Source organism: Anneissia japonica, unplaced genomic scaffold, assembly GCF_011630105.1.
Source record: "Anneissia japonica isolate Jap-2015-1 unplaced genomic scaffold, ASM1163010v1 scaffold288280_len83618_cov193, whole genome shotgun sequence".
Classification (NCBI taxonomy): domain Eukaryota; kingdom Metazoa; phylum Echinodermata; class Crinoidea; order Comatulida; family Comatulidae; genus Anneissia; species Anneissia japonica.
Window position 1 is genome coordinate 44,861 of NW_022734284.1, and position 26,089 is coordinate 70,949.

The 26,089-nt window shown below is 31.7% G+C and overlaps 2 protein-coding genes across 2 annotated transcripts in view; one reads left to right on the plus strand and one right to left on the minus strand.

Annotated features, from left to right (window-relative positions):
- Nucleotides 1–4,955: 4,955 nt before the first annotated feature.
- Nucleotides 4,956–19,253, plus strand: LOC117116344 (calcineurin subunit B type 1; the record flags this gene model as incomplete). The annotated part of the gene is given in 5 exon segments (XM_033260359.1): nt 4,956–4,995; nt 5,475–5,651; nt 10,033–10,092; nt 12,249–12,433; nt 13,010–19,253. Coding segments are annotated over 5 exon segments (510 nt in total), but the record flags the coding sequence as incomplete, so codon positions are not given.
- A 1,756-nt stretch (nt 19,254–21,009) lies between these two features.
- LOC117116345 (mis18-binding protein 1-like) overlaps nt 21,010–26,089 on the minus strand; it is a 14,687-nt gene continuing 9,607 nt past the window's right edge. Inside the window, exons 11-14 of the mRNA XM_033260360.1 lie at nt 25,826–25,962; nt 25,261–25,421; nt 25,007–25,076; nt 21,010–23,765 (exon numbers count right to left, since the gene is read on the minus strand). Coding sequence (XP_033116251.1) covers nt 23,619–23,765; nt 25,007–25,076; nt 25,261–25,421; nt 25,826–25,962 — 515 coding nt within the window. The 3' untranslated portion in view covers nt 21,010–23,618. The remainder of the gene's footprint in view (nt 23,766–25,006; nt 25,077–25,260; nt 25,422–25,825; nt 25,963–26,089) is intronic.

Sequence of the window (26,089 nt, forward strand, 5' to 3'; positions counted from 1 at the left end):
TAAATTAAAACGATAGAAAGAACAAGTAAATAAATTGAAATACATCCCAAAAATATTTAATAAATCAGTGCAAAAACCGAGTATTAAATAAATTGAAATAATTGAGTAAATAAACTGAAATACATCCCGAACAACAGTACAGTACCAAGAACGAATAAGTTAATTGAAATACGCCGCAATTAACGCACTACATTCACTGAGAGACGCGCTTGGCGTTACATAGAAATGACCGGCGGCTTAACTTGTCGGCGGCTCAACCGGTCATAATCCGGCCTAGCTAGGCGAAATCAACACATAAATATAAGATTAATTGTTTTGGTCAAACTGTTTTCGAATGAATTTCACATGAAAAATTAAATCAAATGAACAACTGTTTTAAAGGTTCATTGACTTTTAATTATATAAAAAAAAAATCTACCAAACAAATGCTATACTTCAACAAGACCTGAGACAACTATACAAGTTGTCTCAGACAAGACTTATTAACTCATTAACCATAAGTAGGGTTCAGAGCTACTCGAGCATGAGCTGTTGTAAACAAATCCGGTTATCTTCTGCTGAAATGAAACCACCAAACATCTTGTCTTTTACTGTACTGTCAAAATAGAATCTGGAAGAAAATTCATTTCAAATTATTGAAACTTTTGTGAGAGGATACCATGTGTACAAGGATATGACTTCGTGGATTCCTGCAGAAAGTGAGGAATTGTTACTGAGAACGGAGCCAGGCAACATTGAAAACGCTAGTGCAGCAGCGGCGCTAGAAGGGTCCAGTGGCAAAGGACCCCCGTTGGGGACTTCTGGATAACCCGCTTGGACCTCCTGTCCAAAATAAAATCTTGAGCGCTGAAATTACAATTCAAGCATGCCTTACTTAGCTGTCAAAATTTTAGGGATTTAAAACTATTTAGTGCAAGCAGTGCTACCTTATGTGTGAGGTGTTGTATAATTGCAATTGAATGGGTTGCAGTGGTGCACCAGCTCTTCCCCGACAAGGGGGGCTGTTACCCCCCCAAACAGGGGTAAATATATCAGCTTGTTTCTAAAGCAATGTTCAAACGGAGGTAGAGCTGTCGTCTCTGGGAAGCCAGTAAGAGAGGAGCAGTATACGGGATGGAAATGCCATGTACTTTATCTTCAGTGGAGACAGAGAATCACTCGTAGGACTAAGACCAAGATTAAGATATGTGGATGTACAAAATAAAAGATGATAAAAACTAGAAAGTTTCTAGCAGAGGATTGAAAAAATAAAATGGAAGTAGGATTAATGATCAACAGAATAGAGCACTTCTGTACATTTAAAATGGAGCAAGTATACACAAAATATCATCTTAGTAGAGTGTACTGTAAATGCATGGTATTCTGATGTATGTAGAGATGTAAACGTTTATTATAAAAAATGCATTACAATTAGTACTTATTTTAAAGTGGTCTTTAATTAGAGGGAAAATTTTCAGTTAGGTCCACAAAAACCTTGCTCTTTGGTCTCTAATTAGAGGGAGTCTTTAATTGGAGGGACCATCTAATGATAAAACATCGACATTTAATCAGGACCACAAGAAAGTTGTATTTAATTGGAGGTGGTCTCTCATTGGAGGGAGATCTGTAATGAATGTTTATGAGTGCAATGGGAAGAATATTTTCATGAGTTTGATTATTACAGTGAGTACTGTATTTAAAAAATTAGATTTTGTTTTGGTTGACAACTGTAAATTCAAATTCAAATTTATTTCTGGTTAAAATTACAATCAAAATTACAATTAAAAGACAATAAAAACAGAAACCAAAACAAAGAGTGCTGCCAACCCAGGATAAGCAAAAGTACACAAAAGTGCCACTATCATCTGGCTCTCCAATCAGCACTCAACACACAGAAAACAACACAAAAGATATAATATATATCATTTAGAAAAATATAATATTAAAATATTTTAATATAAAATATTATTGCAAGGGATCTCATAATTATCAAGTGACCACGATGCAAAATCATGATCAAACAGGCACATACGGAATTAATGAATCTCAACATTTTCGTTGAGAAATATTTTTGCAAGTTTAATGAAATAGTTGCTCAAGAAAAGCAAGGAGCATCTAACTTCATCAGGGAGGGAATTAAAAAGTTTACTAAAATGAATATTTGTGAAAATTTGTAAGCATCGGTACGAGCGAAATTTTCAATAAACTTAAGTGTTGTAACCTGACGGCAATTAACTTGAATATTAGTAACATCAACACAATTTTTCATGTAGAGACAATTAATGATAAAAGATAAATGAAGAATCATGAAATGTTCGTGGTCGAAGGTCGTTCGTTCCACGGCCCGCCAAAGTACGCTCTAGTGTAATGACAGATTTTTTCAAGGCTTGAAATATGACATTTTTTATAAGTTAGCCAAGCAGGCACTGCGTACATTATTCAATTATGGGACGGCAAAGAGCAAAATACAGATTGCGATATGCAAGATTGCCCTTAGGGTCACCCGAAATTCTTGCAATAAGTCCAAGAGTCTTTGAGGCCCGAGAAATAACATAATCAACGTGCTTGCTCCAAGAAAGATCAGAGCTAAGCATTACACCGAGATGCTTGTATGATTTAACAGATGGGATGTCATTATTCCCAATATAGTATATACTGTTGTAATGGGCTTATACAGTATATAGTAAGAAGTATTTAATATCAAATTTAATTTTAAAGCGCATAGGCTAGAGGCACTGCGCAATATGCGCTATATAAATTATTATTATTATTACTACATCCAATGTTGTGCACAACTTTCCTTAAATTTGGGTAAATCTGTATCTCGTTCCTGAGTTTTTTTTGTCAAATATGCTTTTTGTGTCATAAAAAAAATCAGTTGCACAACATAAAAAAAAATTGTTTCCTCCGGAACCTGGATTTACGGTAAACCTAAAATAGTTTCTTGTCAAAGTTTTCATGTGACATGTATAAAAAATAAAGGTAGACAGAGAGTGTTGCATAGTTAAGAGTGAACTAATACTAAACTACAAAGAATACAAAATTGCGCAGCAAGAATCATTACTAAAGCAAAGGAGAATGAACATATCTCACCTGTCCTTAGAAACCTTCATTGGTTGGAAATTTCCAAACGAGTTGTTTTTTGAAAATACTTTTAGTCATATTCAAGACCGGACTTCATAATACACAGCAATATAATGGATCTGATACCAGCATACCCAAAACGCATCGAAGAACCTCCTTTTAGAACAGAAATGTCGTACACAGACATATGGTGGCTGTTCATTTTCAGTTGCCTCTTCACAATTATGGAACAACTTACCTGAATCAAAAAAAGACGCCAGTTCTGTGGAATTATTTAAGTATAGTTTGAAAACATTTCTCTTTAATACATAATAACCCCAAATTTTTATTTTATTTTTAGTTTAGCTTTAAAGGGTCCCACATGTAGAGCAATGCTTGTGGTGGAATACCTTTTTCCACATATTTTGAAAAAAATTGATATGTAAAAAGTATGTTTTATAGTGACATTTGTGGAATAAAGAATTGAATTGAATAAAGAATTGAATTGAAACCTGTATTTGGAAATACCGGGATGGTGTCCGGTGGGAGATAGCTTTACCCTCAGTTTTAAGTTTAAGTTACATTTTGGTAGTTAAGATTAGTGTTAGTTGTAGTTAAGATGTCCTGGGTATGACGTTAAAATGCATCCACTCAAATCGCCGGCAACTAACTGGCAGCCCCATCTACGACCTTAGCGGCTTTTGGATGGGAGGGTGAATGGTCATTCAGCAGCATTAAGAAAAATAGCTGAACAAAGGGTGGATGAACTCCTCTGAGCCAACGGCCAAACCATGCTTAGTTTAAGGAGTAGGATTAGTTAAGTATCATTATAATTTGCATTCTTATTTATGTTAATCGCGTAGAGGTCTCTATGAAATTCACTCTATAAGTCGACCATTATATTATTATTAATTGGGATACCTTTCTTAGCGCAGTGCCATTTCATAGACAGGATTTGAGGGTCTGGGACCTTTAAAAAAAAAAAGGTGCCATTCATTGTGCAATAGGAAAAAATGAATAAAACAAAATTGCATAGAAATTGAAGTAAATATTTATGAACAGTAGTAATGCAAATCAAAATATATTTATTTTGCCAATAAATACCCAATGTCGCATGTCAATGTTAAATCAACTGAAGTCAGAGACTTAATTTTAACTAAAGACAGAGTTTTAGCACAGCACTTCATTCTTCTATTCGTGCAATTTGAATTGAGTAATTAATTGCTTTTAATAATAATTATTTATATCAAATTTTAAAATCTTGTAATTTGTCATTTTTAACTTTGTTAATATTTTAACATAAATTATTTTAAATTTAAATTTGTATTTTATTATTGTATTGTGTCTTAGTTTGATTAAGTACAGTATTGGAGAGCCACTCTGATAGTGTTTCACACTCTTGGCAGTCCCCAGGGTACTGTTTATATTTCCGCTAGAGCTTTCATCTTGTGTAATTGGTTTACCTGGAAATTGAATAAAATAAAAATAAAATGAAATAAATCCACCAACCAAATCACAAGAATCTATTTAGTTTTTTTAATAGTGGTGGTATTTATTTTGTATGTTAGTCACATCATCAACATAGCCAAAACAATTTGCATACATTTATTATTCCCTCATGCATTTGCTTTGCGATTTAAGCATGTACTGATCAGTACAACAGAAACAGAATTCAGCGTTTAGCAGAGATTAATATTCACAATCTAAATTTGTTGTCATCAACAATAATTCAAAAAGTAGTTAATAAAAAGTCTTCTATAATGCATATTCAACATTTTTACCCAGAGAGCAAGTACGTACATCAGAATATTTTTTCTTTTTAAATTTAATTAAAATAAAATTATCATAAAATGAGATTTATTAAATTCCCCATTTTTGCACATTATTTATTTAATCACTGTTTATTTTCACAGGGGAATGAAGGGTCATTACCGATGGAGATGTGCTCCAATTGTAAGTATACTCAACAATAATAAATGAAGTCAGTCATAATATTCATTGTAAAAAGACTAGGACTGTAGCTTATCGATGCTTGCCTTCGAATCTCAGGCTCTGGGTCCAAATCCTGTCGAAACAAGCTTGTTTTTTCTCATGACTACAAGGAACACTACTTTAGTCCCTAAGCTTTTAGGATTTAAGGGTTTTTTTTAGGTTTTAAGTTATAAAACCCTGTGATTTTCCGTATTTATTATGATTGATATATTTCCATATGGACAAAGCAGATCCAATTGTCACAGGAAATTTGATAGTTTACAGTTTATAGTGTAGATAGAACTTGAGAACCTACTCTGCAAACTTCATATAAACCTCGATTGATCATTAAACAGATTCATCTAACCAAGTGATCAGAGTACCGCAAGCCTCATACCAAATGTAATAAATGTTTAAAAAATAATGCGATTTAACCAGAGGTTTTTTGCTTTTATTTACAGTTGATGCAGATGAAATCAAACGGTTAGGGAAAAGATTCAAGAAATTGGACCTTGATAACTCAGGATCCCTGAGCATAGATGAGTTCATGTCACTACCAGAACTGCAACAGAACCCCCTTGTTCAAAGGGTTATCGACATATTCGACGAGGATGGAAACGGAGAAGTGGATTTTAAAGGTAATTTTTATATTTATATTTATTATTTTAATCCTATAGCAAGAAACCCAGTCAGGTAAGACGCATTTAAAACAAACCAAGTTCATCAATATTCTTTGTTGTAATTAAACAAATAATATAATATCAATACAATAGGATAATTGTTAGATCAACCAAGTTGTTTTTCTGTGGGGAAAGTTATCCTATATATTTAGGCTAAGGTCCCCCATTACTTAATTCTTGCACATGCAGTTAGTCCCTGAAGAGAGTGTCACACTCAAAAAGTTTTGCAAGCACTGCAGTTATATATCAGAATAGGGCTGGAATAGCCACATGGATTATGGTTTTCAGGCCTAGCACTACAGGGTTTCCAGTTGAAATCGTTTTATAATGCTAGCATTTAGGATAACATTTCGCCTTGACCCTGTAGTCTGTTGTTCATAGAAATTATTGCTTGTTTGTATAATAGAATTTTCAGAATGTATTGTTTTCCTCTGGAATTTAACTTGCACCAGTTCTGTTTAATATCGTGAGTGTGTATGCAGCATCTTTAAAACTCATTAGTGTTTGTTTAATTAATTGATTGATTGATGTGTCATTTGAAATTGATCCTAAATTGATCCTAAATGAAGAATTCATTGTCTTAATTTAATTTTTAATGTTTTTCCAACATTTATTAGGCCTTATAAAAAAAATTATTAGGTTATCGCCATATTTAGGCTGGAAAAGTGATGAGGGAGGGAGGCTTTTTATTTTGCTGAAGGCAAATATCACCCTTGCTGGTGCATTGATATTCAATATAATAATATAATACAAACAACATCCACTATTTACTAAAAAAATGTTAAAAAATAAATAAATAAATATAAAACCAATACCAGAAGACATGCGCGCGAGGGGGATAAACTAATAATTTTTTTATTATTGGGCCTTACATAAGACGAGACTTGTTTAATACCTTGTTTTGCAAACTTACTTTTTTATGATTGTTAGAGGAGGAAGGAATAAAAAATCAAAATAATATATTGATTTCTTGACTTGACACTGTTGTTGTAGTGTTCGCTATTAGTGTTCGCCAAACAATGTATAAAAAGGCTCTTGTTTTGCAATGTGAAAGAAGTTGATAAGACATTAAAAATTTAATTAATCTAGGATCAAATATGTTATTAATTTCAAATGAGACATCAATCATGCAAACAATATTTTGCTGAATGGCAAACATTGACTCTGACAATCCTAAATACCCACCCATAGGTCATGCAAGGAAATACTATATAAAACAATATTATGTGCTTCTTCAGTATCAGTGAGGGAAATATTTTCTCAATCCAAATTTACAATTGCAAGGTAATAATTTAGTAATTATATTTTATTTTGTGTCGTCACACTTCCAAAAATACAGACAGTCGTATCTTTTAATCATATATCGTACTGAAAACTATAAAAGCAAATTTATACTCTATTTCACTACTCAAATTTATTCATTAACAAGGATGAATGTAATATAAAGGAGGTTATCAAAAGGTGAGCAGCACAAAGCAATCAACCATTTATAATGTAATTATTATTGTAAAGCATTATCGCTGCATAGTATTATATCCATATTTTGTTCATACTATAGTCATATTGATCCATTTTTTTCATCTTTGTACATTATGTGGAGAAAGTATGTGAAGAAGGTCAATGTATTCTAATATTATTCTAAAATCACATATAAAAAGCATTACAACAATTGATAAAAGGAAAACATTTGGAAAACTCCTTAGGATTCTTAAAGAGTAATTCTTAAAATAAATGACAAGTGAAGGGACAAAGCCCAAAAAAGTTTACAAAGGAAAGGAGACAAAAGAAGAGTTGAAAGATGGGACAAAATATTACAAACAATTTAAATGAAATTATTGTATAGTACTGTAGAAGTATAGTATTAATTGAATATTACAAACAATTTAAGTGAAATTATTACATAGTATTGTATTAAATGAATAAAAAAGCATTTGTATTAAGTAAATACAGTTTAACTTGCCTATGTCGAATCCAAAATGGCATTGAAAACTTGTTCAACTTACAGATCGTTAATTGATGGATAACACAACAACTTGGCATATAAAATAAGATTGACTTTTGAAATTATTTGAGTTAGCAAAGTCGACTTAGGCAAGTTTAAACGTAATTATACTGTACAGTACCTTAGTTATTCTTATTTATCTATTGCTTAAAGGTTTGCATGGTGAAGAAATAATATATATATATATCACAAACACAATACTGTACATCAAGACATCGGATTTTTCATTAGCGATATTTGGCTGTCCATGTTTATTCGGACCTAGCGAAGCCCCACCATTTCCCGCCTTCTGGAACTATGCCTTTGTTTTTGGTCGTTCCCACCCACTTTCCCGCCCTGGAACCGTGCCTTTGTTTGGGCGTTCCCACCCCTTTTGTTTTGTTTTCGTGAACAATGGCTTTTGTTTTAGCCTCTCACTAGCAGTCTTCTCATTGGTCAGTTTATCCATCCAATCACCATCCAGCTTATATTTTAGCCTTTCACCCATTGGTCAGTTTACCACCATCCAGCCTCTCTACCCAAACATATAAGTATTTCCCTGTTTGGAGTGTCTGCAGATATTATTCTCCTGAAGATGATAGAAGCATCTCAATCGAAACGTCGAGACTTTCTCAACAACAACAGTTCTTTTCAGAACTACTTACGTGGTGTACCGCAAGCTTCAACATATATCTTATTTATGTAATTTTATATAAAGCAATTTCATTTGATGTATCATTTTATCATATTCATTATTCTTTGTTTTCATTCTTCAAATTTCTGTTTCCAATTAAAATTCAGTAATACTTTGCCAATCGTCAAGATATATCGACAAATATTGTAAGTAAACAACTGTGGCCGTGCTCGAGCATAAACATATAGGCAGACAGACTCGATTTTATACAGTATTAAGGCCAGCATGTAACACTAACTTGCCTTGGCATTTAAAAGTTGATTTGTGATTTATAATATCAATGTACTGTACCCTCAAGATTACAATCTGCATTTGGAGAACTGATAAAATATTGATGCATCTTTAGCCTATCCTGAATACAATCTTTCAGGTGGGAATCAAACCCACGTCCTCAAGATATAGTCTGGTTTCATAACCAATATGCAAAGTAAAAAATTTAGATTCTTGTTTGAATATTTGAAAAAAGAAAACATTTTTTGACTGTAATTCTGAATGAATTGGTAATTGAATTAACATCGCATTATGCAGATAGAATATATTTGATTATATCATTAGAAAGTAAAGGAAAAGATTTAAGTAATTTAGTGATTTATGAATTTAATAACACATTATAATATTTGAAAAAATTATTTATATATATATATATTAAATTGAATTTCATATATTTGTATATGTCACATATTAAAACTAAAATAAAATAAGTGAAATATATCATTAAATGAAATGTTTATAAAGTGAAATATAAATTAATCTAACTGCAAATTGTAATATAGTGAATATATTTTAAAATTTTGTATGATATTATTTATGAATTGTAAATTATTTGTTGAAATTTGAATTGAATTTTACAATTTTTCATGAATATATTTGAATTAATTATTATGAAACATACCGTGTATTTGCAATAAATATTATAGCTGAGTATATTGGATTTAAAGTGAACATATTATTAGCATTGCAAACACAGTGAAGCAATAAGTTAGTTTGGTTTCTCTTACATGAAGATGTTAATCACCTGATAGGCTAGTCTTTTTTAAGTCGTTTCCTCTTAAAAGATCACTTAGACTGGCAGCCTTAAAGTCTGGACTATTTTATTCTGGAAATGTTGAATGTATAATCGGAGGTGTTAACATGTTATGAGCATTCTCTTGTAATGAATACCAATATGATCATCGTGATTATTTTCCTAGAATGCATTGCAAGATGTTGTACACTGAACAAAATTTAGTAATGATAGTGATTTATGTAATTATTAAATGTCATTTCAAAATACATTGTAAGATTTTCAGGCATGTATAACAATTATAGGCTTAATAATATGCTATGGGGGATTATTTTACTTACTTGACTTGTTCAAAGTAATTAATATCTGAATACAACTGACTGGTGTGCACTTAAAGAACTCTGTTTTTTTTTTTTGGCAGTGGAGGTTTTACCCTGATACTTCCGTTGGATACTACTGACTCTTGTCAGTGGCTCTTTTACGACAGCTACAAGTGTTACTGCCCATACCTGTATGCATACAGCCCAATGAGTCTGCAAAATTATTGATTCCACCATGTAAACTGGATGAAAAATATATTGCTATATAGAGAATTATGTAGAACTATTTGAATATATAATTAATCACATGACTTAATAATGTTCATTCTGTTTTTTTTTAGAGTTTATCCAAGGTGTGTCTCAGTTCAGTGTCAAAGGTGATAAAGAATCAAAGTTGAAATGTAAGTATGCTTTAAGACACAGAATATCTAATAACCAACAAAATAAGTAGACCAATATGATGGAATGGAGATTGAAACTTAATACCCTTTGCACATCGTAACAGATTAGTAGGAGAATATGCAAATAGTTACAGTATGTGTACAGTGTAAATGCCGCAGCATGTCCATCATCTATAGAATTTCTATATTCTATGGAATACTCATTGGCAAATGCCATACCCATGGAATATCCACAATTTGTTGATATATAATTATATACCTTAGGGTATGGTGAAATTTCAGTGTATTGGAAATGTCATGTTAGTCTGAACTATAAACAGTAAGAAGACAGGCAGCCCTTTCTACTAATGTTTTATTAACATGAGCTGTGTCGTAGTGAACTTTTACAGATGAGTGCAGAAATGTCTATAACACAAGGGAGTGTCTGTCAGTATTGTCTTTAGATGGGATAGTGTACATTCCCAGGAGAACTTTCATATTCTTGGAAGTATCAATAATGTGTATGTATCCCTGTGAAACTGGGACATTTTCTTATAAAGGGATGTGAATATGGAAGTACAGTATCTATATGGTACTTTAAGATAAATTCCATACACATGGTAGAGTCGTTTGTACATTGGGACATATTATTACCCTGTGGAGTCTTACTTCAGGAATTCCTTATCTAAAGAAGTCAATAAAATATTTGGAGCAAATAATTATTTTTACTAATATCAAATTAATTACTTCACAAAATACAGTTGAATAATTGTGTGGATGTGAAAATAGTTTAGTTTCAGACGAGTCATTTAGAAATCAAATGGCTTATAATAATATGAAATGTGTGAAATATACCCTAGTTTGAATTAATTATTAATTGTAGTAATTAAAAACACATATAGTTGTCAACAGAAATAAATTAATAGTGAATATTTCTGAGCTCTTAGAATGTGCATACCTAATTGAATGATATTTATATATATTTTGTACCAGTGAGTTTGAGTACAAATTTCTGTGTGCTGTACCAACTTGATGTACTCTCCAATCATACAATTTAATTTGTTTGCTTCCATTATATTGAGCACATTTTTGCAAATGGCCAACTACGTATTAGCTTTTAAATCGACTTAGAATTGCATCATTTCACATTATGTATGTGTAGTCCCTGGGATCACTATAAGGATAGGGGTATATTTTAATATGTGCACAATGCATGACCGGTTGTGAATAGCATTTACTATTAAATGAGGATGAATTTGTACTCGTGTGTCACTGCTAATGCGGCCCAAGTGTATGCCAAGCCAAAATTTATATATTCACTTTATATTTATTCCATTTTTTTTCCCATAAAGGTTCATTACGTGAAATAATGTGCTTTGTTGTGAATGACATTCCACTTGGTCTGCGTAGTCAAGCGCTCATAGAGTGATAGATTTGTCAACATCGTATGATGCAGTGTGTTTAAATTTAACCATTTTTATACCTCCATGGTTTAACTAAGTGAATCGTGCCCATGATGAATGACCTGGGCATTTTTTCTGAGCAGAAAAGACCACTGTGATCTGTCAGATATTGTGCATAATAGAACATTTTATAAATCATTCGTGACGTCATCACTGTAACTCTCAATGTTATTTTCCTATTCCCAACCGTGCTCTAATTTTTTTTATTAGTGCATGGTTTGCTTGTTCTTTTTTCAATTAATGTGCAAAAGGTGGAAACAAGTTGTACAGTATGTATTGCGCACAACAATGACATCTCTAGGCTAGTGTTTTTTTCAAGCATTAATGTTTCGTATTTTATGAACAATTTCCTCTATGATACGCAATTCTACTTATTATTACACGGTTACAAATTTGGAATTTGAACTACAGTAGTTTACATTTGAATGCAGTAATATAATAATTTAATGTTTTTTTCAATTAGAATGTTGTGCTCGTACATTTGAATAAATAAATAGGTAAATATTATCTCCATAAAACCACTGTGTGTTAAAGTACAACAGTGGTATGATACAGCAGAGTAAACCATTCATCTTTGTCAACATTATACTGTATTCAATACGAATATAGCTTAAGCCTTGTATTGAGAGTTGGATTATAGAGGGCGGTACTAGATCAGAATGAAATTTTTGAAAGTAACATTGGAATGCTTTGTTTTTATTTTCTTCTTTGCAGTTGCCTTTAGAATTTACGATATGGACAAAGATGGGTTTATTTCAAACGGAGAACTCTTTGCCGTTTTGAAGATGATGGTTGGGAACAACTTGAAAGAGACGCAGCTTCAACAGATTGTGGATAAAACAATAATCAATGCCGATAAGAATGGAGATGGAAAGATTTCATACGAAGAATTTTGTGGAGTAAGTCGCATTCCAATTAATTAAAATTTCATGTACACTATTTGAGCCACACACAATTATTGACAAAGCAAGTGCTTTTAGAGAGAATTTTACAGCGTTTAATGTTGATACTGCATGAAATTGATAATCTGTCATCAGAGCCAAATTGTTGTGTATTCCATTATAACAATCTGTAAGTCGAATTTTATCTAAGTCGAACGATATCTCAGTGGAATTTTTGATTCGACTTAGGCAAGTTCAACTTACCAAATATCCCTGGTTGATAACCAATAACAAAATACCTGAATGTGTTATACCTGGTTGATAACCAATCACACCCTACTTGAATGTGTTATACCTTGTTGATAACCAATCATAAACTACCTGAATGTATTATACATGGTTGATAACCAATCACAAACTACCTGAATATATTATACCTGGTTGATGACTAATCACAAACTTCTTGAATAGATTATACTGTTTAATAACCAGTTAGGCAGATGGATTTGAGGGAGTTGGTAGTTATATGTCAATCTCATCAATTATACATAAAGTTTATTATTATTATTATTATTATTTGTTTTTTTCTGCCAGATTGTTGGTACTATGGATATTCACAAGAAGATGGTTGTAGACGTATGACAAGTTTCAAGGGAGCGAGAAAAGTTTTTAATGTGTTCAGAAATTTTCATGATACTAGAATCGGTCGCAGGTGAGGCCATTCTGACCCTCGCATCCAAAGCAAAGATTTTCATCTGTGGCCTAACACAGCCATGTGCTGACGTATCTGAATGTTTTGTATGTTGCCATGGCAATGAGAGGAAGCTTGTTCTTGTGAGCGATTGCATAATATTTTTATTTTCTGTATTCCTGTTGCTAAAGACCCAAATGCACATTTCGTTTTTCAGTTGCAAATTTCCTTTAACAATCAAGTTTAGTATGTAATATGATAATCTGCAAGTTGGTTACTAACCTTGAGAATAAAAAATCAATGTATTCTGGTGTTATTATGCCCAAACAAAATTCAGTTTTATGTATACCAGTAAATATACTGTTAATTGACATAATTCAATAGAAATATAAATATTTCTAAACTATAAAATATTTTAACACTTAATGAAAAAAAAAACAACCAGTAAAAATGTTAAATCCTATTACAAGGCAACCTTGGCAAAAAAAAAAATCATACTTTACCTTCGCATAGCGATGTATTATTTATTACTTGTGATTTTTATGTTATGACATTAATATCTAATATAAACATTCTTTATAATTGATATTGCATTGGTCCCCCATTACCTATTGCTTCTTGTCACTCCATTGCTTTTTGTATTACTATATAATTTTTCTCTTTGTCATAATTCCCACCTTTGCACTTCTATCACAATCCCTTCTTCATTTTTATAACTATTTCCCATGTCATTGCTCTTCTATCATATTTTATTCTTTGTTCTTTCTATCTGCATTCCCGCCTTTCCACCACTTATTTATCATATTTCTCTCCCAGTTAAGTTTGTGGAAGCCTAGGTATTCAAAGTTTGCATTTGTCAATATCTCCAAGTTATTCATTAACTCTTCATTAAAATTTAGACTTGCTTTACCAGCAGAGTAATCATAATAATTATACATATTTTATTTCAACCTTTAAAAATAATAATATTCTATATGAATGTGATAAACCTAAAAAGTCCCAACCAATATTAACATGACAAATGTTTATTGCATTTTACGAAAATGCTACAAGTTTTGTAATAATTTGTCACATTTCTTTGGTTGTTTTTTATTCATTCATTTGAACAATTTTGGAATAATACAATTTAAATAATGACTGTGAGATTCTTGTTTTTACAAAAAAAATAAATAAATATTAGTGATAAATACTAAAGTAGAAACGATTGAAACCGATATGTGTGATGATTGTGTTTTTGAAGATGATTATTAAATTTATAGCTAGCATAAATAGTAAACTTATTACTCATATTGGTTGTATATTTAACTTGGTAATTGGATTGTATGTGATAAATATATTATAAATGGTAAATGTTGTAAAAAGTGTTTCTTTTATTGTGTAATGTTGAAATAATACAAATTGAAAGATTTTTGATGTGGAAAAGTACTTTCTACTTGATATGCTAGTTTATTATAATTATTTTAATGCAGGTTTTATTAATGGTAACTTAAGTGACCATAGGAAACTTAATTTCCCTTTCAGATGTACCCTCTCAAAAGCTTCATATTTGTATTAAGAACGTATAATGATATCAGGAATCATACTATATTGTTTATATATGGTATTATGTTTTTTGGAGAGGTGGTTTGCCTCTAAGAATGTGTGTGGTAGGTTATGCTTTGTGCATGATTCCACTTGTGTTATTGAGCAGAGCATGCCTACACTTATTCCCAACCAAGAAGTATAGAAGCGTATTTAGTAGGGTTGATGTGGCATTAAATACTTGAGCTCCCAGGGAGCAGTGGAGATTTGCATGGTTACCAAATTATGGAAATAGTGACCATGGGTAATATCGCTGCCAACTCTCATACTTTTTTGAAAAGTGATTTTAATATAAAAAATGGTTTTATTGCATTGCTTTCAAAATATTTTGAATGTTAAATACTGTATTATTACAGGTAATTACTACAGATTTATCTCCCAATTTACTAAATAAACATTAATTTGTTGCACATTTATGATTATTATTTTTGTCCACATACAAAAAAAATGTGGTATGTTTCCTGCTGTTTTGTCAGCATACTTAATTATGATTACATTGTAAATAATATACACCTTACTTCACAAAGTACTTCTCATAATACAGTTATACCCTTTGATTTGTTTACATATTCATCGTAATGTCTGGCCCCTCTCCAACCCCAACAATGCTTATTTACTTTGGTGTACTATGTTCTTGCATTATTCCTTATATTCTGAATATAAATAATAACAAGTTTGATATTATCTATTCATGTTTTCTGTTTTCACTTGCCAGTACTCTTTATTGTGTTACTACAGAATTGGAATGCATAACTAGGACCTAGAAAATACAGTAGTAGTTAGGGGCGGATTCAGAGATGTGGAAAAGGGGGGGGGGGGAGTGCCAAAATTGGTTGAGCGGGGGAATTCCCCACGAAATTCTTGTTTTCTAGATGCCCAAAAATACCCTCTGAGGTGTTTCGGGTGATCAATTTTTCCTTTCCTTCCACAAATCCGCCCCTGGTAGTAAGTAGTATAAGTACTAGTGGTAGTAGTACTTTGGTTAGCTTGGTTCCAATTCTTTTCGACAATACCATGCCAAGTAGCATGGAAATGGTTGAAACTTGGTTGTATTTTGCTGTGTTGAAATTAACTTGATGTCACTGTTGGGTCACAATGGAAGGTCTTAAATTTCAATCTCAATTTAGAACTATAACAAATTATGAACGTGGACTTTAATATATGAAACTATTACATGGATATGTTATATAAAATAATAATTTGTGGTATAAGGATGGCACTGCTAAAAGTTTTAGTTCAATTTCATAGACTGGTGGTTTTCAGAAATTGCGTATTAGACACCAATAATTCTCAATCAGGTTCTGTGCACCCAAGGGCGTCGATCTGTGTATTGTGGGTATTGGAGATTGGGGTGGGGGATAAATGGGAAAGAAGAAACCCTTGTGCTACAGCCCTCAAGCTTTGGCTAGGGCCCCTGATGGAGTCCAGAGGAAAAGCCCCAGAAGCTCCATCCATCGCTCTAGCCTTTTATCACATTTAATTGGCTTTAGGGGTAACATTAACAATTAACATTTATTTCCACACTAGGTTTTCAGAATATTAAACATAAAAAGTGTATCAGTTTATCTCTTAATCTTGACACAGTGGCCCACTTAAATACTTTGTGCAGAATAACATTCATAAAAATATTGATTTATCTTACTTATTACCTATTGATTATCTCATGTTATATGTTTTTAAATGAGATTATTTGAGTCATTCATAATTGTTGCTCTTCTTTCCACCCCATTAAAAAGCAGGGTTTTAACAATAGAAGAATGGTTATTAGTGGGTGTGGGGAAGACAATTAATACGAAGTCCCCCTGACCCCCACCAGTCGACGCCCATGTGTGCACTAACCAGTCCTGGTAAAATATTTTTATGACGCCTGGCAATGACTGTATTCTTTTTAATGCTTTGTGCACCAGCCAGTCCTGGAAAAATATTAGGCAGATGTATAGCCAGTAAAACTTGGTAAAATACCTCTCGTTTACACAACAGTTTGTGGTTATTAGTCATTGCGCAATTCAACCCTAAGCTTAAGAAATATTAATTTTTCAGAAGACTACAGTTTCATTGATGTTTGGGCTGTATCTACTGCCCTCTCTAGATGGGATGGTCAAACTTTCAAAACAAACTAGTAAATTTAAGTTTTTATTACTGGTGTATTATTTACATGTTTTATCAGAGAACTAGATCTATGAATTAGTGTTTTACACATGAGCAATCAAGATGGTTGACATTTGACACCTGTAGGATTACAATAAAATATAAATAAGATATTGGACATTTAAAACTTGGACATTATTAGCTGCCGTCCTACTGCATATCGATTTTTAAAGCAAGAGTGTAAATCTAGGGGCATTAGGGGGCATGGCCATAGTTTTAGAAAAAACCTGCTATAAGTGAGGGGGTGAGCATCCATATTTTCTATAAATCTGCCATTGTTGTTAAAGCATAATATTGTAATGTTGCAATTGATATCATGTACAATACTATAGTATTAACTCTTCGGAATTCTTGTAAGCATATAAGTAATTCTTTCTTGAGCCAAGATATTTTCATTATCAAAATTATTATATATATCTGCTATGGAGGGCAGGAACCCTCAATTTATGTTTAATTAGAATAAATTTGCTATCCCACATGATCATGTGATAGGCAAGCATTTTAAAGGTCAGAGGTCGTGTCTAATGTAATCACAATATATAACAGTATTAATGCGGGCTCGCTTTCAGTATTTACATGAGCATATGGGATTGGCTAAGATGTGAAACTATTCTTTGTTCATGAATGTTTACTTATAATTATATGGATAAATTTGATAATGTAATTCATGGTAGTTGAATATTTCCAGTCATACCTACTTTCTATTGCATAATATAAAACGTAAATGTTAATAATAATAATTTTTAAAAATGTTTCTGGATGGTGGCTTCTTTTACAACTTTGTTTTTGTTGCGCAAGAATCACTATTTGTTTTTAGGATTTCCTTTTTATGCTTTCAAAGTATTCTTGAGTTAATTCTTTTTGTGTTTGCTTCTGGAAAGCAATTTAGTTTGAGAATTTTATGTGAAATTGTTGTTAATTATAGTACATTAATTTGTGTTTACATCATTGAACTGTGCATATCCTACTGACTCAGGTTTAAGCCCATCCATTGAGTTTAAGCCTCATCAATACTAAGAAATTGTCATGATCCTCTTATTTATAAGCCCAGAAGCTAACCTGCTATTTTTCAGATATACATTACCCTATGTAATTGTTGTTTTCTAGACGCCAAGGAATAAACTCCGAGGCGTTTTGGGTGATCAATAATTTCTTTTATTTTTTTTTTTTAACTTCCTAAAAGGTGGGGCTCAGCACCCTCCACCCCCGCCCCCAAATGTTCCCCTGATTATGGGATTGGGTTTATATCCTGGTCAGTGTGGAAACTTTTAGTGGTGTACAGTAATCTTTGTACTAAAATATTTTTTAGCTTGATGTTGTTACATAGAACAAATCTTCTCATTTCATATTAGTAGGGGTGCTGGGGTGACATCCCCCCCCCCCCGTTTTGCCACAAAATGTTAAAAATTTCAATGCATATCAATGTTTTGTGATACTCACTTATCTATTCTGAAACTGTTGTGCCCCTTCACCTCATTTGAAGAATTCCGGATCTACCTCTGGTAGTATTATTAACATGCTAATTTTATTGCATTTATATTGCGCAACAAAGGAACAGTTGTGCTAGAGATAAAAAATGAAAAACTCAGACAAGTTACAATATTGTAACTAACTATTTCATCAGAATGCGCATAAAGTTAAATGTGATTAACCACAAGCCATTGTCTTGTTGATATACCATATTCTGTGATGAGCTGAAAATCTGTTAGATTTCTGTCTTGGGTATAACAAGGATCTATTAATAGTTCCATATTGTTTTGGTATTACAATTGTATGTTAAATAACTAAGAAGTCCCAATTGTTAATGAAAAGAATATAATTATGGTGACAACATAATTTCAACTTGCCAAATGTTCTTATCCCAATGTGCAAAAGACAGGTAGCAGGCAAATAGCGCCACTGAATGTTCTATTGTAATGCTCAGAAAATGGTCATTTACCACTGAAAATGACTCACTCTTGGAGCTAGTAATGTACCTCCATGAATCGGTCTATTTCTAAAGCGTCATTCCAAGAATTATTGCTTGTTACACCTTCAAGGAGAAATCGCAAACAATTTGGATTACATAACAAATGCTAATATTTTTAATAAACAGATGTACTTATTTGGAAATTCACTCAAAGAATCCCTGTCTCGCATAAGAATGTGCGAGACTAATATCAGTTCTATTGCCTATGTTTCATGTTAATATATGAGACTAATATCAGATCCCTTGAGCATTACTATTTCATGTGAGATTGTATACATTGTGTTATTGTATTAATGTATCTGTGATTATTATATTATTATAATAATTATATTGGCAGGTTTATTATATTTGATTAGTTTTTTTTATTTGTTTATTTTTTTAATCTGATTGTTTTGCATAAGCATGGATTGTTTGATACTGACAATAAAATGATACACTTTAGAAGATTATTTATGATTGGTGCATTTTTAACTTCAGTCTAAATTGTAGCTTGTGCTTTCCTGCTGCTCATTTTCTTCAGTAGCCTGGTTTTATAGACCTTTGGTGTATGCCTAAGTGCCGAGTGTTGTGTTTTTTAGGGGGATAGACACCTTGCTACCCAGTTCCAGTAGAGAGCAACCTTATTGCTTGTTGCATCCAAGCCCTAGTCCTATTCCATGTGGTGTCATGGTGTAAACAGGATTTCCAACTCAGAATAACTAAAATATAAAACATGGAAAAAATACCTACCAATTTACACTTAGGTTGTAGTCCTGTCCATAATAATTTTATCTTTTTTACCAGCTCATCAAACATTTGAAACAAAAAAAAAAACATCTCACACAAACATTAAAAATGTTTGTGTGAATTGAACCACTGAAATGACCAACTCATATTTTGGTAGGGGGATGCCCCTAGCCCCATGAAATCTCCAACACTGAATTTTGTGATGTCTAAACAACTTCCTAATGGTAGGCCTAATCAATACATTTTCATTCAAATTGCTGGAGTGTAGAAACCGATCAATCGAAATAATAACTTGTATATTGCCAATTTCCATCACATAAAGTGATGTTCTGTGGCGCTATTTTCTTCAATACTAATAATAATTACAGGTCTCCCTCCAATGAAAGACCCCTCCAATTAAGGACCACCTCTAATTAAAGACCACTTTCCTGTGGTCCCAAATTAACAAATTTCTTTTATCTTTATTATTCTAAAGACCATGAAAGCCCTGGTCCCAAAAGTGGTCTTTAATTGGAGGGAGACCTGTGTGTTGTGTTATTTTCTCCTGAATGTCATGTTATTTTCCCCTTAAAATCGTTTTTTTAATTGTTTTCTAATTTCTACATTGTCTAATTTCCATAATAATAATGATAATAATAATAGTATGGCAACATTTATGGCAGTTTTAATGTGAAGAGGAAGTGTGTTTCATAAACAAATACCAGTGTGAAACAAAGCTTATTGGACATCAGCACAAAAATGATCCTGTCTGTTTCATTATCTGACAAATCGACATTTTGGACTGTACACCATTGAATCCATCCATCTAGGGGCCGATCCAGAGATGTCTGAAAGGTCGGGCCCCGCAAAAGTGTGACTGATCAAGATCCACCCTAGGGGGTCCGGAGAATACCCCCACAAAATTTTTGTTTTCTAGACACCCGAGAATAACGTTCTGAGGCATTTTGGGCAATAAATTTTTTTCTTTTTCTTCCTTTTATTTTATTAATTTTTTTTTTTTACACTTTCCAAAAGTGGGGGCCCTAAAGCTGCCACTGCAGTCAGTGTTTTCGACGTGGTATTCTCTTAGTAGCTGAGGGTGGTGGTGGTGTTTTAGTGATAGGGTTATATGTTTCAGAAGCACAATTTATCTGATAGTCGTCATAGACTTGCAATAAAATTACAATTTAATTAATTTTTTTACTGTTGTGATGAAGATATTGTTGGCCTAAACGAACATAAACCTGTGATATATTTTCTTAAACATTTTTTCATTCCCAGACAAGATGATAACCTCACGATTTACTTATACAGTACTTCTTCCGTGTTGTTGCCTTCATGTTGTTGAAGAGTCATCAACTGTCTACAATGTCATGAATGTCTGTGTCTGCCACTTTGAAATCAAGTTAATTATATTTCTTTGGATGTATTTGTTTAATCTTTACTTTCCTTATCTAGTTATAATCTCTCGTACAATTACATCTCTTGTTTTATTTACAATTTTTTATTTATTTTTAATCATAGTGTATATAAATATATAAATAGCATGTAGATAAGATATATATGCATAATTATATATTATCGCCTGTTCACAGCATTAAGTAAATAATAGAACGGAAATTAACAAGTTACCATATTTTATTTTGTCCAAATATTTTAACTGGTAACATTACCAAAACCTATAACCTATTTAACTAAAAATATAAATATAATACAAACGGCATCAAATTTTGTAAATGTCTTGGACTAAGCTTATGTGCCCCTGCAACTTAACTCAACTTACCAGAATTAGTTGCCAGTACCGCTGCTCGTGTCAAATGCAATCTAGTAGAAATAATGCAAATTATCTACAACTTGTTGCCATGCAATGCTACAAAATGTTGATACAATTTTGATTTAGATAATTAATAGACTAGCGTTATTGGGTTACTAATGTCACATGACAATTTAATCGTTTGTCAGGTGCTTTGAATCGCAGAGAGCAACTAGCGCTCAAATCGCACGACTCGGTTGCTCGCAATGTGCCACAGGTCAGTTGAGTTGAGTCAAGTTGCAAGGCAATATAAGCTGAGACCTGTCCCAACTATCAAATTTTATTTGACAAGATCATGTGACATGCCTAAATATGGTCATCATGACATCACATTATAAACATATACAGGCACATCATCACTATACAACAGTTTTTTTTTTGTCAAAGAAAATTTGATACTGTAGGCTGAGCCTTATTTAGCTTTAAATTGTTCCATTTCTTTTATCAAAATAAATGTTAGTAAAACTTCATAAAAATATCAACAAACAAATGTTAACTATTTGTACAAGCCTGCTTATTGTAAAAATATGTCTTTTCTAATTTCTTCAAGGATTAATTAGTTACTAGGTACTGTACTTCAGAAGTGCTAATCTTATGATTCTTTGGGCTCCATTAAAACAGTGGTAAGATGGGAATGCCAACAAAAACAACAATAAGTATTTTTCAAAAACAAAATCCAGTGCTACATATCAAACAAAATGATAACTATAACATTAATACAGATAATAAACCTATGATTCACATATTTAGAGAAACTAGGCTATACAATCTGTTTTTCTAAACTTCCAAACAGGCAAACAAATTTGCAATAACTCAGCATTTTCATTTACATTGTGATGTATTTTTGCAATAGATACAGTAACATTACTAAACCTGCAACCACTAAAAAGCATATTAATACTAAAACATGTTTCTAATGTTTTTACAGTACAGATTCTTGCAAGCATAATGCAAATCCCATAAACTTTCTAAAACTGGATTAGACTGTACCTTGATAAGCCATGTGATAAGTATTTTTATCTTACATTTAACCAGTTAGTAAAAATTTAACATAATCTGTATGCAAATTAAAATATGAAGATTACTATTATACAAATGAAAGTCTGTTTTAACAGAAATAATGAAATGTTCATATTGTCATTTCATACTGGCTGAGAAAAAGTTTTTGATTTTTTAAGTTATTCTGAAGTTTGTTTTTTTGTGTTCACACAAAATATAAAGATTAAGTTTATTACAATGAACCTTGTACCACACCAAGTACCAGTCAGTCTATAGTGTATTGATTATTGTTGTTGTTTGGTTATGTTTATTTCAATTCTATGTAATGTGATTTATGTACTATTTAATTGAATAAAAAAAAATGTTATTGGCCAATAAGCAATGACTGCAATTTTTAAAAAAATTAATAAGGTGCACTTAAGTCCTTCCGGGTGGTCATACAAAGAATGCAATTTCAATGGACTGATGAATGCTTTTTATAACACACCTAAATAGATCCCTGTCATTTGATTGGTAGAGTTCGTATCATGTGACATTGGATATTCATTCATCATGGAAATTTCTTTCCATTCATGCATTTTCTTTCCTTCCGTTTTTGCCCATTTCACGTCGCCTAGGATAAGATATGACTTCAAACAACTACAATTTTTTGATTTGTTAAAAAGACACTGGACTGTTCCATTTGTAAAAAGGGCAGACTTGTTCATAAATATCAAATTACACAAATGTCCATTCAGAAAAAAGGCACATTTTTAAATTAAAATATCAAATGACAAGAATCTATTTTAGGTATAAAACAAATAATGAATGTTTTTTATTCATGAAATGGAAAGAATATTTTCATGAGTTGAAAGACTGACTGTTCCATTCAACTCATGAAAATATTTTTTCCATTGTACTCATAAACATTCATTATTTGCATAATATTAAATAGTGAGGAAGAAATACAGAAATTTAGATTTATCAGATATCCTTGCGGCAACAGACTCAATAAAAATTAATAAAATTCATTTCCCCTGGCAACAGATAATAGGCAATATAATAAATATAGGCAAAAACAATATATATAAAACAGGCATCTTCAGCACTTTGAGGCTATTTTTTTTTTTGCATTAGGCACTTTATAAAATTATTTATTATTATTAAAAAATTTGTATTACTTTCTATTCAAAATCATCATTATCAGTTGGTGACGCATTCATAGAACAAGGTATAAAATTATTACATTATGACACTGATTTTAATACAGATGATTTAGGTTCATAGTGTTGAGGATAAAGATAATGTTTAATGCAAATCATTGCATATCCTCCTCTGACCAATAATAGTCTTTTTCTTCCTCCTCGTCCAAGTCACCATCGGTGACGTTAAAGATGCTTTCTTTGTTTTCAATCAGAACTTGGTCCAACAAATTATCTGATTTCTGTTTCTTGGGTTCTTGGTTCTGAAATGTGAGATTAAATGCATTTATCAGAGTAGTAGTTAAATTCTTTGCTCCAAATGTTGCTAGTTCTACTGAGCTACCAGGAGTGGGTGTAAGCTTCCACTCCATTTAACGGAGGAATAACCACACATACACACACATATTAACTTCCTATTTCTGTCCACAGTTGATTTTATCACCCATTTTAACAAATGTTATGTTTACCAATATATTGAACTTTGTAAAACACTTGACTACCATTGTAAAATATATATAACACAAGCAATGGATCAAAACACTCAACTAATGAAAAACATTACCAGCCATATTTAACTTTATTTATATAAACTTAGGTTTATTGTTTGGTTTTTTTTTTAGTTTTGTTTGTTTTTTATTATTATTATTATTTTAGCGTATTTATTTAATTTTGAATTTTTTTTTTAAGCTCAACTTTTATTCAAATTAATACTATAAGAAAAAATGTTCTATTATTGTTACCTTAAGTTTTTTCTTAATTATTGTATAATAATGAGTGTTTGTAATATTTCTTTTGCTTATACAGTACATACTTTTTAAACTAAGTAAAAAATGAAGATTTTTGTTTGTTATCATTAGTTTGTTCTTTTATAATTAATTTCATATATTTTGATTGTAATGTTGTAAGTGTTGTACAGGTCGAACCTCTCTTGCATGAGTGTTGATCTCTTACAAAAGAGATAACCAATAAATCTTATCTTTATTTTATTTACAAAATAAGATTAGAATAAGATCGATCTCCCCAATATTAATAAAGTAGTCAACATATTAATATAAAAACTGTTTACAGATAAACATTCTGCAAGCTAATGAGGGCATAGTTTTAAAAATGTTTTCAAATGTGTCCAGATAATCTCGCAAAACCATTAGGGAAAGCTCTTTTTATCTTTTTAAATCATATTTGCACAACAAGATTTCATGAAGCTAACAACCATTCATCACAACAACGCTCTTCCTGTAAGGTCATCATTGGCAGTGGCTATTGTTACACCATTCTTAAATAAAATTCCTAATTTTAATCGGAAGTTATGGATTGGATTAGGATAATAACATGCAATCAGAATTAAGTGATATTTTCTAATTGGAGATATTTTCAAGTAACCAATTAAAGGGTCTTATTTAAATGAGTTTTCTGAGTGACCAATTGTGCCGTGGTATCAATGTCGTTAAAATGTAAACCTTATGAACAAAAATTACACTGATCAAAGAGTACTGTTTATTCTTACCACTTTAAATGATTTTGAAGCACACCCTCTTTTAGTTTGCATGCGATGTATGTATGGATCCATCTGTTCTCTAGATGCAAAATAATTTTAAAATACATATATCAATGGTAGAACTATAGTACTGACTCAAAATGAGCATGATTTACGATAAAACATTATTTTCATCCTACAATGCCTGTGCATATGTTACAAACGTGTTTTTGAATTTCAACTGTTTGTTAGTTATCTTTAATTTAATAAATGAAGAACACTACCTGTCCATAGAATGGAACAGGCCAGGACTGATAAGCTCAAAATGCGGTGTTTTCTGTGTGGACATCGGGATTCTGCTCAATGGACGCACAGTAGGTGTTTGAAACTTGGTACAGTCTACATTCAAATCATCATCCTCATCAGTGACAACATCATTTGGAATCTGTGAATGATAATTATAATTAATTAAAATGTTGTTTAATATTACATTATTAATATATCTATTCTATTCAACCTCATTATGGCCAGAGTTTAATTTATTATTTGTATCATATTAAGACTTGTATTAATCTTTCTATATAATTTTAAAAAAAAATTTACTTTCCCTTTCTTAGTAATCTTTTGCCTTTAATTCCACAAATATGGTTCTCTACTTTACTAAATTTCTTTTTGTGATCATTAAAGGTCTAACATACATCGGTAAAAGACGATATTACAAATTGTTCCATAAAAATTCTGATTAAAACTCTGGGTGGATATTCCATTGTTTGGTTTAAAAAAAAGTATCAATTGTGTAAGTTGCTCACAGAATTGATATGGTATTTAATATTATTAATATTAATATACCTTGGGTTTTTTGGAAGTCTGATTCCCCAACATATCAAAAAGATCATCCTCATAACCCTCATCAAACTGCTCTACGAGTTGCCGTATTTGCCTCTTTCTCTTCATGGTACCAAATTTAGCCGTCAACTTAACAGGAGCTACAAAACAAGTAAAAGTTAATCATTACCAGTAGTTATCTGTGTATCGCCGAATGAATGATGTCATCTATCTGAATGCTGATGGATATGGCAATCACACTAAAAATTTAGATTTAATGTTTATTAT